Source organism: Oreochromis niloticus, linkage group LG12 (assembly GCF_001858045.2).
Source record: "Oreochromis niloticus isolate F11D_XX linkage group LG12, O_niloticus_UMD_NMBU, whole genome shotgun sequence".
Taxonomy (NCBI): Eukaryota; Metazoa; Chordata; class Actinopteri; order Cichliformes; family Cichlidae; genus Oreochromis; species Oreochromis niloticus.
In genome coordinates, this window is record NC_031977.2 from 14655012 (window position 1) to 14673526 (window position 18515).

An 18515-nucleotide genomic window follows, 5' to 3' on the forward strand; every position below is an offset into this window, starting at 1 on the left:
TGCTGAACATTCGGGGGGGGGGCAAGATCTCTGTCTAAATAAATAAATAAATCGGCGTAAATTCCCAGATGATTAAACATGCAAATATTTTGCTGGTAATAACTGAAATTAGTAAAGAAAATCAACAGCTTATTTATGGAAGATAATTCATAATTTGACTGGATTTATATTGGTTGGGTCTGATTATCGGGGGGGTCATAACCCCCCTACCCCCCCGGGAAAGTACGCCCCTGACTGCGAGTGTAATTTAAATTTATTGTAGACAAGCAGATTGGATCAGTAGTTAAAGACAAGGAACAAGGACGGAATGGAATTTGCTCGAGTATTTTTTGCATTGTCAAACATCTATGATATTTTTTTTTTTTAGGTTTTTTAAAATACTGTTAATTTATTTGTCAAATTTGTCAATTTATTAACCTTATAATTTCATCCAAAAGAAAGAAAGACTGAGTGAAACAAGTAATATTTACTGTTCCAATTTTGGCAGATACTAAAATTATGAATAATTAACCCTCTGTAGATTGAGAGACAGCAGACAGTTTTAAGTAAGAGACTAATTAAATTTCACACCCTTTTTTTTTCCCAATCCACTTGCTCTAATTAACCAGACACTGTAAAAAATGTATTGTCAAGGTGTCATGAAAGTCCATTTAACTTGCTTTATTTCCAGTGTCCAGCAGAGGGATATTCCTCTTGATGCAAAAAGAGGTCCAGTTGCTAAGAGGATGCTACCTCTTACTTGACCTATGACCTCAGTATATATTTTGTTAAAGAGTTTGTGGTGTCAGTCGCAAGCTTCAATACAGCTGCTGGATAAATATGTAAATATTTAACAATTATTTAAAATTAGTATTAGAGCAGTCTCTGCCTTAGTGTGTTGCTACTTTGTGATTGACAGGAAAGCCAAAGTGCCAGACTTGAGGCTTTTAAACAGGAGTCCACCAACCCATGGGCGGTGCTGCTACACATGGACTATAGTTATCGGCATTGATTGAGATACATTGTCACCTTGAACACTCAGTAGACCCCAAACAATTATTATTATTTTTTAAAGAGATCATCTTCTGAGAATTTGGTGAGCAACTATACTATGTCTGTTGTTGTTTAATTGAGATTTTTCAATACAGGACACTTTTTAATAAGACCCATATGCAGGCATATCATTTTTCATATTGTATTTCTCTTTAGTTTTCTGTTGTTTACTTAAAAAGTATATTTTCATTAGAAGGTGCTAAGTCCTCCAAAGCTATATAACTGCTTTCTTTTTCTCATCATCCATTATACTCTGAACAATAGCTTGGAGCTTACTTTCGCTAATATGTGTTTCTTGTAATGACATCCATTGAATTTTAAAAGATTAATGCTGGGTTGTTGACAATTCCAGAAGGGCCATTACTTAATGAACACCTCTTGGGTGTTCATTCATCTAGTTCCTTCATATCACAGCGTATAAAGAGTTATTGATTTCAGTCTTGGATCGAAGCATATTGATGACTGTAAGAGAATAATTCTCTGAAGTCAATCATCTGAACAACTGCTGAACTTAATGTCAATGAGGTGCAAAGTTTTACTTGCCAAGTGAAGATTTTACTGCCTAGAGAATTTAACAATGGCTGTTTTGATTAAACTGAACAAATCTTTTATTACCAAAGCCTATCAGAGTGAATCTATTTCAAACAAGTGAGGTTAAGGTGTCACCGCTTGCAATGTAACATTTATGTCAGGAGGAGTAGGTGTTTAAACAAGCTTTACTTCAAAAACAGCTGCTGGCTTGTAGCTAACTGTAAGATCTGGATAGCGTTAGCTTTAGCCACTTTGCCTTTGTTAGCTTCCACGTTCAGCTGGGTGAGGCTGATTTAAGTGTCTGATTAGGTTTGTTGTTACAAATATTTTTTTGGTCATCCTCCATGGTTTGCTTTGTGTCTTCACTCCTAGTAAGGAGCATCCATGCTAGCAGGATGTTAGCATGTTGCTGTAATTGTCCCTGTGACTATTTGCCTGCTATGCACATGCTATGTGCATGCATGAAATGGACCAGCTCTAACTGTATAAATGGGGCGTCACTGGTTGGTCACCATTCTGGTCCCCTGCCAGTCAATCAGTGGATTTCTAGTGTTCATCTATTAATTTGACTGATGCATTTGACTAATACTGACACAGATCAAGCAAACCCATTCTCATTCACCTTTTTATTATGCTCTTAATCATTTGATTGCCTATTTATGTGACTATGGATCTTCTGCACTGGGTTTTACATGAACAGCTGATAGACAGAATTATCTTTATCCCGGCTATTAAACCATTTTTGAGCATCATGATAATACAATGGGAAGGGCAGGGGTTCATTTGGGTACATTAAAATCAAGTTCAGTCGTAAACAAGTTTGGCTTTGCTTCCATATGATATAATGAAGTTTTTCATTAATGCAAAGCGAATATTTTACACACTTGTAAATGTTTAAGCTATCATCAGGATCATCTGCATTATCTCTGTTCAATTAAGAGATTCATTATCCTAGTCAGAGGATAGAGAGTGAAGAAGCTTGCTCTTTGTGCAGTGGACTTTTGGGCTCTTATTAAGAAAAGAAGCAGCAGGGACCTCATTATCTAGTTGAGTGGCTACTGGGTGTCTACCCACTTCACTGCACTGGCCCTGTGTTCTGTCACATTACATATTACCTGGCTGCACATACTCAGGAGAAGAGCGCCTCGGTAATGCCCCCGAGATAGTGGCATTTAATGGAATATCTTACTGGGCTGAGATAGTTTAATGAAGTCCATTTTTCAAGGTTTTGTGACTACCATGGTGTGATGAGCAAGAGAAATATGTGTATATGTAATTTATCTACAATATTTTTATTAAAGTAATAATTAGTTTATTATATTCGAGGGGAAATGTGTTCTTGTGTAACTGATACTGAAATGCAATGTTAGACAGAAAGAATGTAGGATAAAAGAGAGCAGTGGAGAAAATTGTTTATTTTTATTTATCAAGTCACGAATTCTGTGAGCTGCTGACATTTGCAATCTTGACTAAAGCTGACTGAATGGAAATATGCCACATTTTTGCATACCTCCTGTGTACATTCAATAAGTAATGTAAAAGCCTTTTATGATGCACAAATTTGTAATCAAATTTTAAAGTGTCACAAGGATTGTTTCGACATCCCTCTGAATTTCTTTAATATCTTTCTGGCTGTGAATTATTTTTTTTCATTAATGTTTCTTTATGCAAATTGTACCTTTTGCTGTGGGTCAAAATACACAAGACAAAGGTTGAAATTGTTGAAAGTGATTGTGATGCTTTCACAGTGTGCATTGCAAATCATTTCAAATCACATTTGTGTCAGATTTTTCTTGCAGAAAAACAACTTGGCTTTGAAGATATGTACATACAGCTGGAAGCAACCTCTGTCTTCTTCTACACGATTTCCCTCCCCCATATCGACTATAATTAGATCAAGTACATAAAAGACAGATTTCTAGCAATTCATCAGCCCGCACTGGCAAACCAAGAGCCTTCCTGTCCTTATGTGTACATATTTACAAGTGTACGAGTGTGTGTTCACAGATTTATGGGGTAGAAAGTGCAAACCACCGTATTCAGTGTGTTCAAATTATATATGTGATGGATCAAAGCTAATTGCCCCTGGGGGAGTTGCTATATTATGGTTTTCGGTGCTGTAATGCTTTTTGGGAAAAGGCATGGCAGATGCAGAGCACAGACCCGGGAAGCAGTTTAAGAGTTTTATTATTGTCTCTGAGATGAATGTGATGTAAAAGAATGGATGTATCACATCAAGGATGGATGAAAGCAGGTTGTTACTGAGGCAGACTGGTGGCCGTGCAGGTGGGAAGATTTGCAGGTAATGGCAGAGAACGAAGGTGATGGAGAATGAGCTGGCAGAAGAGTGAAGCAGGTGAATGAGATGAGCTGGAAGACAGGTTGATATTAAAAGGGGGATGCTGGCTGGTAGAAGGGGGATCTGGGCATAATGAATGTACTGGCTAAAAGGTAGGGTGCAAACAGGGAAGGAAACAAGGAAACTAAAGTGGTCTGAGAGTGTCTGGTTGAGAGTGGATCGTTCGCTTTGGAAAACAAATTGCAATGTTCTCAAACATGAAACTAAGGTAGCTTTTTTCACATCCCTGCAAAGGCTCAGATTCAAGCTCTTAGGGAAACAAATAGTAGACAAGAGTTACAGACTTCAGTAGTATTAGGCATGTTTTTTAGAACAATATTTCCAAGTTAGTTACAAGTGTGTGCACAGAAATGTAGATATTTTCAATCAAAGAACATGTTACCTTAACTGTATCAGTCTTTCCATGTGGCTTAGCACCATCATTTTGTGGTTAGCAAGAGTTTTTATTCACTCTGGCAACAAACACAGTTAAATCCCACTTATAAAACGCTGGTTGTCTAGGTGTCATATTGTATCGTTGAGTATGACAGCGGTCTACTCACCACCGCTGTGGAACTATTTAATTACCACTGAAATTCTGTGACTGGAGTTCTTCTGTGGTCTTGTCCAGTTAATTGTGTGTATAATTAAGTAATTCTTACTCTTGTTAACTCCTATGGCTCCTGAAACCTGACAGGTTGGGAATCTTTGCTTCCTCTTTGTACGTCACATAAATGCAAGAAACAAAAAAATTGAGTGAGACCATAAACAGCTCAATGATATTTGCTCCAGAAGATACGGCTTTGAAACCCTTTGGTATTGGTTTTTGGTAAACAGCATGAAAATATATAATCTGTCATTTTGTTCATTTTATTAATTCGTTTACACTAGTGTTGCAGATGGGGAGTGGGGTTGCATCTGAGCCTCTTCTTTTTTGCAGGGGTCACGAGGTTAACAGATGAGGTCCGGCAGTCGTTTCTGTAGGCTGTGATGTTCACAGACAACAATCTGTGGTGAGAGTAGGGAGCAGGTGGAACAGAGTCTGCAGAGGTGGAGGTATGCTGTCAAGGAAAAAAAGAATAAAACTCAGTAGAAGCAAAACACAATACATGCTTGTGAATGAGAGTGAGATAGGTGGAAAGGTGGAGATGCAAAAAGTAGAGGTAGTGAAAGTGGATAATTGAAAAAACCTGGGGTCAACTTAAAAACAGACAGAGCACTATAAAAGTAAAGAAGAGACTGCAGGCAGGGAGAAGAGGATGGAGGTGAGTGTCAGGGGTGATTTGTGACAGAAGGATAGCAGGAGGAATGAAAGGGAAGCTTTACAAGCCTATAGCGAGACGGTGGCTTTGACAGAAAGACGGGAGGCAGAGCTGGAGGTGGTAGAGTTGACGATGTTAAGAGTTTTGTTGGGAGTGACCAGGAGGGATAAGATTAGAAATGAGTACATCAGAGGGACAGCTCTGGTTGAACAGTTTGGGGACAAAGTTAGAGAAGCAAGGCTGAAATGGTTTGGACATGTGCAGAGGAGGGATAGTGGATATACTGGACAAATAGGGACAAATAGAGTGAAATGAGGGTAGATGATCCACTATGGTGACTCCGAAAAATCCGAAAAAGAAGTACTTCTGTAGCACAGTAGCTACTCTGACTTCTCCTTGCTTACATTTTAAATAAGCCTATATACATAAGGACACAAATAAAATTAAATTTTTGCTTTTTTTGCTATCTTTTGTGAGGTGCATAATGAGAAAAACATTAAAATAAATAAATGCCCTGCAACAGCTTAAGTTAAGTTTAGAGATGGATGGTTGGATGATCATTTCTCTGTTGTCAAAAAGAAGTGAGTGTGCAAACAGGACTTGATGAAATAAAAAGGATAGACATATGGACAGAAAGAAGTGGCACCTCTGCTAAGAGAAGAAGAACTGCCATAAACTTTCTTGTTAATGACCAAAGCAAGATTAGGTTATTCTTATGCAGGAGTGGCTGCAGAGCCTGGAAATAACCTGTCATCACAGTGAGAAATGAGCGCATGGCTCCACACACTGCCCACGGCTAAACACAGGCTTCCTCCTCCATAAAGACACCACTTTCATGACATACAACCCAGGATAAAAAAATTATGACTCTGGTTGATATCCCACATGGGGAGTTTTCTAGGCAGCTGTGTTGCTTTACCAGTGTGCCCTTTAAATGCGAAGCGAGAACTCTTATAAATCTTTCCCGATGGGACATGTTTCTCTTATTTCACACGGCAGTCGAGATTAAACTGCAGGGCACCGCTTCAAGATTCAAACAATAGCACAGCCACGTCATATATAAAACGGTGTTCGGTGAAATGTCACTCTCTACCATCAGTGTCAGTAAACAGCAACTATTTGAAGTCATGGCTGGGGTGCTAATGAAAGGGAACAAGAGGAGCAAAGTTCACTTGATACTTTCTGATTACTGGCATACATAGCAGGTGCGTAGTACTTAATGTGTCAGGTATTATTAAAATTTGGTGGGAAGGAGTTATTATAGCAACAACTCCTACACGTCCCACCTGTTGGGCTAGCCTTTCCCATGGGAAATTACCGTGACTCTTCTACCGTGTCACTCGTGACTAAGATACATGAGCTTCTAGCAGCAGAAGGACTGATAATAATGAGTCCAAGAGCTAAATATAATTGTCATAGTTTTGTCATACATGTTTAAACCTATGGCATGCGAGTTGGCTTATTGAAGCTGGCAGTTTCATTCAGAGCCTGGGAAGTGTTTTGGGGGTTTTATGAGACCAGGTTTTCCTTATGCAGAAATATAAAATAATATAAATATAGATACATTTAAGAGAAGAATTCTTGACACTGAGGAGGACATGGATGAGCACTTTCTTTGAAAAAAAGAAGATTCCAGACAGGAAATGGTCATACGACCCTTTCAGGCCTGCGCTAAATAGTGTGAGCTCACCAGATAGAAGGGTACGCTCCAAAATATCCATCACAAGGAGTGCATGTGTCAGGGAACTGAAGGTTATGAGCCACTGTAAACAACCAGTTGACTTTTTCTATTAATGGTTGCCACGTTGCCATCTGAGGTCTTAGCTTATTTTCTTTTTATAAGTCTGAGACTGAAAACAGAGATTCTGGAGCAACATGCTTACCTGAAAAAAAAGAGTTTCCGCTTTAGAACGAATTCTAAAGATAAAAATTTGTGTTCATTTCCAATTATCTGTTCAAAAGTGTCATTGATTTTAAACTGCCTACTTTAAGTTCTGTTATATAGACTTTGCACTTCTGAGCCTTTCACTCTGCTGCCTTATATATGTGGACCAGTGGGAGTTTTGATGCACTGTAACTTAAAGTGGGGAAGAGTCAATAGAAAGTGAGGGCGTTTGACTAAGTGGTTTGTGTGGCTTTATAGCATGTCTCAGAGCTCAGCTGAAGCTCTGTGCTGTCCTCTAGGACTGTAAACAACACACAACACACAATTTGCACTGTGTGTATCTGGTGGTTGCTGGTGTACAGTAAACTCCAGCTGTCTAAATCTAGGTGTCTCTGGTGCATTCTGTATCATCAGCTCTCCTCTATTTTGTATCTGTGAAGAAACTGGGAACAGAAATACATGTACAGTACATGGCATCAATATTTGTAAAACTTTAGTTGTGTTACCTACATGTTTTTGATTCTTGAACTTATTTATTCATGCCATGCATGTGCACACACACACACAAACAAAGACACACACAAGATTAATTCATGTACAGTATAGAAGCTACTTTTGGCTGCTCCCTGTTCACAGCATGTAACTGGCAGTTTTACGTCTGACGCCCTTCATGATGAAACCGTTTGCTTGCCAAGCAGTTCTTGTACAGTAGGCACCACCTAAATGAGAATAAATCAGTTAATTTAGCAAAGAAAGTTCAAGACACCCTCTCCTAAACCTACTGTCTTTTGTCTTTTGCTCTGAAATGAAAGGTCTGGTCCTCTGCGGCTAGAGAGAGACACAGGAAAATAGACCATTGTAGGTATTGTTTGGTTCTCTGTCAGCTTCGAGGAGTCATGAAACAGGGAGCAGCTGGAGTGCGATGGACCTTGGCGGTCTTTCCTTTTTCTTCTCTCTGCTCCTCTTGGCTGTTTCAGCCTTTGTGAATATACTTTGTCTCTCAACCGAAATGCCTGTTTAGAGGTAAGGGCCTGAGTTCTGCTGGATTCAGGGGACAGAACAGAAAATGGATTCTCTCTGCTGAGTCTGTCCCAGTGGATGGAGCGTGATCACAAAACCGTTGCTTCCAAACTCAAAATTTGGCTTTGTGAGCCATACCTCCTCTTAATGTTTTAATTTACAACCACAGAGTGTCATGTTTAGTGGAAAATCCAGTCCTCAAATAGTGACTTCTGAACAACCTTAATCAGAGCATAAACAGAAAAGCTAGTGCTCCACATGGGGGAAATATTTAGGAGGGAAATAGTAAAACGCAATAAGGCGCTGAGAAAAACGGAAGGCTTAAATACACACATGAGGTAATTAGGGAGAGAGGACACAGCTGGGGGTCAAAACTGCAGGATTATGACACAGAGTCAAAAGAATAAAATCCTGTCACAATTATTAGCTCATTAGTTCATCATTAGTAATATTCTACAATATGCTGCAGTGATGTGCTTTTCCCTGTCAGAATTACTTTTCTACATCATTAGATTTTTGTCCAAGAGCCCTAACATTATTGTTATAGCTGCAAAGTTAACAGCAGCTGCACAGGATAAGTGGTGTAAATAGCATGCTAGCAGAAGTGCTCACTGTGTATACTCTAGTGATTACTGGAAAACCCATTCAAAAGGTTAAAAATCGAGCACAGTTTGATGTGCAAGTTGAACCAGGACAAGGTAAAACCAATGTGGCGTGTCCATTTAAAATCCATTTGAAACCGTTACTTGTTTTTTTTTAATAACCAAATCGTATTTTAAATGTTGCCAAAAATGTGCTGCACACACCAGGCAGAGAGAGATGGGGGCTGCTCTGTGGGGGCAGCATCCCTGATTCCACAAATCCTGTTTTTTGCACAAGATTGTAATTATGCATAAACCAAAATGTAAAAATGTTCTTTTGACTAGATTTAAGTTTTAATCTAAATACCAAGTTGCTATGCATCCAATGCAGAAACAAAATTGTTTACTGGAGTAGTATTAATGTTCTGTCAGATAGAAAAATCACTACATAATATCTTACCAGTACTTCAAAGCATGGCTTAGCTCTGGTCGACACTGTGTTAAGATTTTGTTCAAACATCATTAATGTCTCCTAATATTTTACAAAAGACAGCAAATCTTGTAATGCTAGTTTACTTTCTTCATTTATTACCTCAGAGGCATTTTTAGTCTTAAACTATTTTCGAAACAGCTAATGGTGAGCTTGTACATGCAACAAAAAATGATCGTCATCATGTATCTGTTTGTTTTCGTCTTGTTAATGTGCACTGTAACTTGGTAGCACCTTTGTGTGTTGGTTTGGTCTGGTTGTTTGTTCTAACAGAGACTTCACTGTTACTCCATGTACTGTACTGTTGCTCACTCAAGCAGGCAGTGCTATCAGCAAATCATTTAAACCCTTTGTTCTGTAGTTGTGTGTGTATGTGCGTGTGTGTTTGTAGGATTTCATATACAAAGAAGAAAACAACATGTGAAGTGGCATTTTCTCTGGGCACAGCATGACCGAGGATTTCCACTGTTTTCTTAATCGTTGTGTGTCGACTTTGTGTGCCTCTGTGTGTCTCTTTGTCACTGTTTGTTAGTCACGTTTAAAGATAAAGGGCTTAATGTTACGTTGTTCGACCCCCACATCTTTTGTGCAATCCTGTTGGCTATATCCATGCACACATGCAGTTCAATTTCAGTGACTTACATGAACCGTTGACCCCAGTGCAGCTTAAACTCCTGTCAGTCTGTATTCACTGAGCTGGTGCAACTGTTATAAAACAAACTATTTATTTTGTTCGACTTATTTAAGGTTCCTGTTTTCTCCAAAGCACTGACTGTATTTCTCTTTTCCTCAGTTTTTTATTTTATTATATTTTATTTTTTGCTTTTTTGGCAGCAGATTTTATCTCAAAGTGTTACACAGGACCCATTTTCTCTGTCATTTACCGTGGCTTTGACTTCTTTATGAAGACTGTGCTATATCTGAGTAATTATTAGAGAATTATTGCTGTTAATGTTAAACTGGTAATAATATTCGCCATTGATGCCAGTGTTCAGTTATTGTTTGAAACACAAAGATCTATTTGTATTTTAGGAATATGTTGATACTCCTTAAAGTGGAAAGAAAATACTAGAAAATATAACTAACTATGACAGAAACTGCCAGAGAGAGGATAGAAATTCAGGAAACAAAGTCTCAGGATGCAAAAAAAAGAACTTCTAAAAATAAAACACCCTGCACAAAGCTGGCAGGAGAATACAGAAATTCATGGTGGGAAAAATGGAGCTAACTCAACTGAAACAAACAAGAGAAAAGAGGACAAACAAAAGGAGGACGATCCCACAAAGATGGGAAAGACCTGACTATATAATGTGTGTGTGTGTGTGTGTATGTAATATATTTATATATATATATATATATATATATATATATATATATATATATATATATATATATATATATATATATATATATAAAGTAGCTGAAACAAAGATTACTACATATTACAAAATCCAGAACATTAAATTCTATTAATTCTAGACTTTTACATTTTAATTATTGTATTTTCTTATCGACTTATCTGTTGCTTACTTCTGGGTTGGACCCTGTTTTGCCTGCAGAACTGCCTCAGTTCTTTATGGTATAGATTCAACAAGGTGTATGAAACAATCCTCAGGGATTTTGTTCTACATCGATATGATAGCATCACACTGTTGATGCAGATTTGTCAGCTGCACATAAATAATGCACACCCATCCACAACACATCCCAAAAGTGCAGTATTGGATTGGGATCTGATGACTCGAGAGGCTGTTTGAGTACAGAGAACTCGTTGTCATGTTCAAGAAACTAGCTTGAGATGATCTGAGCTGCTGGAAGCAGCCACCATAAGATGCGTACATAAAGAAACGTATATGGTCAGCAACAATATTTAGGAAGGATGTAGAGATTAAACAATGCTCAGCTCGTTCCGAGGGCACCAAAGTGTTCCAAGAAAATATCCCCCCACACCACTGCACCATCAGCAGCAGCCCGAACCACTGATGCAAGACAGGATGGATCCATGCTTTCGTGTTGTTTACTCCAGATTCTGACTCTGTGGATGTAGAAGCAGAAATCAAAATTCATCAGACAAGTATTTCCAGTATTTTTATTTCCAATTTTGTTGTGCTGGTGTGAGTTGTAGTCTCAGCTTCCTGTTTTTAGCTGACAGGAGTAGCACCTATGCTGTAGCCTGCTTCAGAGTTTGATGTGTCGTGCGTTCAGAGATGCTGTTCTGCAGGCTTTGGTTGATAGAGTTACTGTTGCTTTCCAATCAGCACAAAGCAGTCTGGCCATTGTCCTCTGACCTCTGCCATAAACAAAGCATTGTCATCCAGTGAAATGCCGCTCACTGGGTATTACTTTTTCGGACCATTCTCTGTGAACCGTAGACACGGTTGTGTGGGTAAAACTGAGTGGATCTGCAGTTTCTGAAATGCATAGACCAATCTGTCTGTCATCAGCAACCATGTCATGTTCAAAATCACTTAAAATTACCTTTATTCCACATTCTGATGCTCAGTTTGAACCTCAGCATGTGATCTTTACCATGTCTACATTTGATTGCCTAATTGGATTAGTTCACAAGCAGCTAAAGAGGTGCACTGGTAATGAAGTTACCAGTGAGTGTATAGTGCTGTAATATAGTCAGATTACTGTGTAAATATAAGTGAGGACAGCACCATTGTGCCACTTTAAGAAAATTGGTGTTGTTGAAATTAAAGTTGATAAGATTATAATTCATTAGGGAAAAACTGTTGTTACATATTTTAATAGAATCCATTAAAATACAGATTTAGCTGATTTGTTAAATACACTCAGTTGTCAGGGTCATTTTATTTTGCACAATATTTGGACATCACCCAGGAGAGAATCAATGTTATTAACAATAACGATGTGATAACAGCCTCATTAGAAGGAGAGCTTGTATGTGACATTGTTGATACAGAACCAGCTCCAGAGTGTATTTTCTCCCTTTTTTCCATTTGCATGCTCACTCTGTTTTTAGCTGCTTGGAGATCTCGCTGCTCCTCTCTGATGGGAGTTGCTTTTATCCTATGGCCTTGGTAGTGTCTCGTTCTCTCATTCTCCCAGTGGCCCACTAGCATTTTTCTGTTATTATTTTTAGCTTCATCTTAGAGTATGATAGCTGGTACGATGTGACAGAAGTGCCCCCCCCCCCAAACACACACACACAAGATAAATCAGGGTAGTAGAAAGGCAAGTGTCGTGGATTTCAGCGTAACCCGGTGCAACATGTGGCCTGCAAATGGGCTTTATGGCCAATCACGTTTACAGCCAGCGGGGATTTCCTGTCACAGTGGAGAGCAGCACTGACGTGTAAAGCCACAGAGATTACCCTTTCCAGCAGCCTGATTTTGGAGGCTGCAGACAAGCCTACATGCTTTCTATGCTCACACTACACATGTGACGTACAGTATATTATGTAATTATTTTCTAAAGCATGAGCACTTCTTATTTTTATCTTTTCAGTGTATATTGATGTTGTAGAAAAGAAATATCATTTCTAAAAGAACCCAAGAAGACAAAACCTTTGTTTTTGTAACATAGTGTTATTCTTCAGAGATCTATTCAGAAATCTATTTATTTGTTATTTATTCAGAAACATTTTTGCAGCTATTTCTTGGGTCCAATCTTTTATGTGCTAGCAGATTGTGATGGTAAATGGTAAATGGCCTGTATTTGTATAGCGCTTTACTAGTCCCTAAGGACCCCAAAGCGCTTTACACATCCAGTCATCCACCCATTCACACACACATTCACACACTGGTGATGGCAAGCTACATTGTAGCCACAGCCACCCTGGGGCGCACTGACAGAGGCGATGTGATGTTGACTAGAATTAAGCTGGACTAAAAATACCTTGCGATTATTTCTTTTTTTGTTTCTACTCGCTTTTTTATTCCTAATTGTAATGGGTGTCTTATTTATTTTGTCACTTCTTATTTTCTCTGTGTCTTGTGTGTGTGTGTGTCTGAAGCATATTACTGAAGCAAACTAACCTGGGCACTGTCTTATCTTCACAGGGCATCAATATTGTGGGGCCCAGTAATGTAGAGCCCCCGCCTCAGCCTCCTCCTCCAGCCATGTACCAGCTGGATATTGTCCTAAAGAAAGGGAAAAACCTGGCCATCCGAGATCGAACAGGTAGGAGAAATTCCTCGAGAGTATTCAGGTTTATGTAGAGTGACAGCGGGAAATGCTTTATCTGGTTTCTGTTTGCCCCATCAAGTAAAAGTTACCCTGTGCTGCGATTAGCACAGACAGCGTAGCATCTAGAACGCCTCATTCGAAACCCTACTGTTTTAGGCTTAAAGAAAATCTGTGACTTTCTGGATTCTCTTATTCAAAAAGGTCAAAACCAAAATGAATGATGTTACAATTATTGCGGGTGTGTCTAAAAGTATTTAGACTCACATTAGAGTGAACTTAGAAACTCCCAATAGCAGATAAAATATTAGACAACCAAATAAGATAAATAGTCCTGGATGATAGTGAAGCAACTATGTGACTGCCTTTGCAGTGCTTCTACATGAACAATAGTGTCCATATATTTTCTGATAAAGAAACATGTACACCAGTATAAAACAGTTATTTATGTGTTCAGGACTTCAGTAGCTCTATGCTAGAGAGAAATATGCTGAATCAGGCTTTGGCCCAAGAAACAGCCTCAGTGGTATGGTGAAGTTTTAAGTAAATGAATAAATTGTTGGCTTTAGTTCTTTAATAGGAGTAAGAAAAATATGGAAAATCATCGGAATTACTTTGTTTTCTTTAGCCTTATCGGCTATTTTTACACACTCAAATCAACTCTTTTTTTTATCTCCCTTTTATTTACTCGCTGATCGCATGTATTCTTTTTTTAAACCACACATCACAATCCATTTTCCATATGTGACGTCAGATTGATTTAGTAGAAACGATTTGGCGCATTCCTCATGCATGTGAGCATGAAAACAATTCAGCTCTGGATTAATCTAGGCCATTGTCACATTTGGAGCCTAGACGAGTGATTCTAATGCGATTCTTCTGGTTTCTTTTGTGTAATAAGATGAAATCGTACCATAAACGCTTTCCTTGGCTACTGAGTGTGAGCAAGACCTGCAATGTAAAGACTACACACTGCTGTATTGTAAGCGATGACTATAGAGAATGTAAACTAGAAACCCTAAGTAAGAATTTATGTAGTTTTGCACCAGAGTAAAAGATACTAACTCATCTTAAACGACTCTGATAAACAAACATTTGCCTGCTTCTCTGGAGTTGGAATGTGTGATTTAATGTAAGGTGGATATGCTCAACTTTAACACATCATAAACTCTCACAGACTCTCACAGTGGATTGCATGGTGAAGGATGCTGAAGTCTCATTAGTGGCTGTAGCAGTCACCATGACAACAGATCAGAATGAGCCACCTTTGTCTCTCCTATGCATTTTGCCTGACTACCTGTCAACCCAGATAATGAGCACTAAGGTGCTGAGCTCACCTGTCCTGTTTTAGCCCATCAAGACAGCTCATTAGAGACGCGGAGAGAGACAGGGAGAGAAAGAAAGAGAGAGAGAGGAATATAACCTAGGAGTAGAATGAATACAATATTAGCAAAACACAACAATAAGTGCTGTTTTGTTTCACAGTGCTTAGCCAGGGCTTCTTTCTCCTTATATTTACAGTGGTACATCTTAACTCTTGGTCTGTATTACCAGGATGTTTACTTTTTTCCCCCTTTAAACAGCATGAAATAGGTAAACTGAAGAATACAGAAAATGATTTTCCATTTGCACATCGCTCTAGGTTCCCTTCTCATTCATGTGGCCTGAAGTAGAGCAGGATTATCAAATAAAGGGAGTTTACTGCAAGAAGCAATTTAGTTCTGCTACTTATTGATTCACTAAAAGCTCTGGCATGCATTATAAATGATACAAATAGTCTTCAGTTTATCAGCAAAAAACCAACAAAAACCAAAAGAAATTTGAAGTATTTTGGAGTGCTAGAATTTGTTAATTAAAGATGTAGATTGTTAACAATGCAGAGCTTCACACGACCATAACAGGAGGATACTGGTAAAAGAAAAGGTGAAATGTTTTGTTCGTCACCTTAGTGCTGATCCATGCATCAAAGTGATGGATGCGCTCAGACACAAGGTTGTCTTGGAAGACAGAAAAGAGAGTGAGGACAGGGGTTCAGTGCCGTGTCCTCCTTTATCCCCTTTGCCCTTTAAAGAAACAGGCTCGATAGATTTCTAAAGATGTGCTGCCTTAACAAAATTTCCCTCCTTTGAGGAAATGAAAGCAAGCAAAATACAAACAATATACACTGGTGTGAAAAAGTGTTTGCCTCCTTCCTGATTTCCTAGTGTTTTGCATATTTGTCACACTTACATGTTACTTTGTCTATGCTGTTAATGTTAGACAAAGATAACCAGCGTAAATATAAAATGCAGTTTTTAAATGATAATTTCTATTATTAAGAGAGAAAAGTCATCCAAACCTATTTGGTCCTGGTTTAAAAAAAAGTAACTGCCCCTCTTGTTAAATCGTGAATTAACTGTCATTAAGTTCAGCTTTACTAAACACACTCAGGCCTGATTACTGGCAGACCTGTTAGAACCTGTCTGACAAAGTGAAGCTAAAAGATCTCAAAAATCAACACATCATGGCACAACCTAAAGAAACACCTGAGAAACAAAGTCACTGAAATCTATCAGTCTGGAAAGGGTTACAAAGCAATATCTAAGGCTTTGGGACTCCAGTGAACCACAGTGAGCCATTATACACAAATGGATCAAACTTGGAACAGTGATGAATCTTCCCAGGAATGACTGGCCTACCAAAAAGAGTTCATGATTCAACAATAAGAAAGAGACTGGGCAAAAATGGCACCCATGAATTCCAAGACGAAAACCACTGCTGACCAAAAAGAACATAAAGGCTCATCTCACATTTACCAAAAAACATCTTGATTATCCCAAAGACTTTGGGGAAAATATTCTGTGGACTGACGAGACAAAAACTGAACTTTTTGTAAGGTTTGAGTCCCGTTACATCTGGCATAAAACTAAAACAGCATTTCACATAACACATCCTACTAACAGTAAAATATGGTGGTGGTAGTGTGATGGTCTGAGGCTGTTTTGCTGCCTCAGGATCAGGAAGACTTGCTGTGGTAAATTGAACCATGAATTCTGTTGTCTACCAAAACATCCTGAAGGAGAATGTCCGCCACCTGTTCATTCCCTGTGGTGGGCTTTTTTCAGAGCTGCCATTTTGACACAAAATAGTCAGATGGATAGCAGGTAAACAGATTTGTTATTCGTTACATTAATCATCCCTCTGCACCAGAAATGAACAGAACCTTCATTCAATTTGTTAATAACACATGCGCTTGTCTGCTAAGTTAGTTATTCAATTTTTACTCTTTCTTGTTAAAATGGCGATCATGTAATAGCTCTATACATGACCTATATGTATAGGTCATGTATAGACAGAGTTTTCAAAACTTTCAATTCACTTTCAATTCAAATTTTAAACTTTAAATGCATCATTTTACATGTGTGAGTTCCTGTCTAAGTAGTACCTTCACCAACCAACCCTTCCGGCCTCCTAACACAATGAAATGTCGGATACAAATAATACTGAAAGAAATTGTTATATGCCCTTTATAAACAATGCTACCGTTTTTGTGTCACATATTAACAGAAAGCATCAAATTTCTGTCATCTGGTCAGTTTACCTTCAGTTTGATGTGAGACAGCATCTGTAAGGGAATATGTCAAACTGAACCAAATACTGTCCTATTTATTAACATGTGTTTACAGATTGTCTCTGAAGGCTCTGTGTCATTCATTAAAGCACTAACACGAATATGGAAATATATTAATATATGGGGGTAAACAATGAAATATTAGCTTCTTTGCATTAGCCCCCCAAACTGAATGTTCTCCAGGTTCAAAGATCATTTGCGTTCCTCATAAAACATTTTGAACTACTCATGCATTTCTGCTGAGCATGCAGGTGCTTCCGATTCCATTCTGCAGAGGTTCACTGATCAGGGCTGAGGTCAGACATTGCATTTGGGGCAGTGACAGTTTGTTGGCATCGACAGGAAATACTTGAAGTACTCTGATTCTGTGAGACTTATCACATACTTATCACACACATATATATATATATATATATATATATATATATATATATATATATATATATATATATATATTAGTGCTGTCAGCGTTAATCTCGTTAAAATGACGTTATCGCCATAACCACATTAAGGTGGCAAATCTCCATTAGCGAGTTAGCGTGGATCGTCCCGTGCGTGTATGTTTATACACACAAATAGTACAAAGACATCCAGGATTCATCCAGGATAAAAAAATAACTTGTCAGGTGTTAAACAAACTATTTCTATTTTTGATAGTATCACAGTAAAACTCTCAACATTCTCTCATCTACATGTACAGAGTCAAATTATTTAACAAATCATCACCAGGGGAGTGCGTTTTGTCTTCAGCTTTAAAAGTCCGATAGCATGTGTAGGCAAGCAGCGTGGAAACAGGTTGTGAATGTGATAACTCGAGAATGAGAAGAAGTAGGAGTTTGAAATTGATACCGTAGGTGTATCTACTAAAAATCTTGGACAAGTTTGAATCTGGTGACCTTGATTGCAAGATCAGAGGTGAGAGGTGACGTTTTCTGAAAATCTTGTGAATGCAATAACTCGAGAACGAGGCGATGTAGGATTTTGAATCTGCTAGGATGCTCAGAGGTTACACTGGCAACTGCCAGTAATTTTTTTTTTTTTTTTTTTTTTGCTTTTATACACCACTATACACGTGTACAAATGAAGAAGAAACAGAGCAGGCTGTTATGAAAGCTGAAGCTTGTACAATTATACACCTGCCTATTATGCTTAGTTTAACGGGTGAAAATAACCTGATCATTATCATATTTCTGAAAAAAAATCTAGTTCTTAGAGTCCCAGCCTCATCCTAGCTGTCATATATGATAGCTCAGTGATGAGCTCAGATGAAAACTGTCTGCCTCCAATTCCCTGTGTTTGACCCAAAGGTGAAGCCCATCAGAATCTAAGACATAACAGATATAACATTTCACTGTTTTAGATGTTATGCTTACTCACAAGCAAAATCTGAACCTTGACATGAGAGAATCTGGTCATGGAAGAGGCGACTGAAGTGCTATAGGACGATAAAGACGTAGTTGTCACAGTTAAACATGTTTGGTTGAGTAGTTTTTGTGCAAACTCTGGTTAAGCTGTGCTTGATTTATCTAGCTTTTCAAAGACACCATATAGTTGTCATTTCAGCCTCTGAATATCTGAGTAGTGGTAGTTACTCCTGCACGTTTCTGCTGTGCT

The 18515-nt window shown here is 38.4% G+C and overlaps 1 protein-coding gene across 7 annotated transcripts in view; it reads left to right on the forward strand.

Annotated features, from left to right (window-relative positions):
- Positions 1 to 18515, forward strand: part of mctp1a (multiple C2 domains, transmembrane 1a) — a 129630-nt gene that overhangs the window by 34716 nt on the left and 76399 nt on the right. For all 7 annotated transcript variants that reach the window (XM_025911985.1, XM_019366017.2, XM_019366019.2 and 4 more), the window contains exon 2: positions 13168 to 13288. In XM_025911985.1, the coding sequence (XP_025767770.1) occupies positions 13228 to 13288 (61 nt within the window). In that variant the 5' untranslated portion in view covers positions 13168 to 13227. The remainder of the gene's footprint in view (positions 1 to 13167; positions 13289 to 18515) is intronic.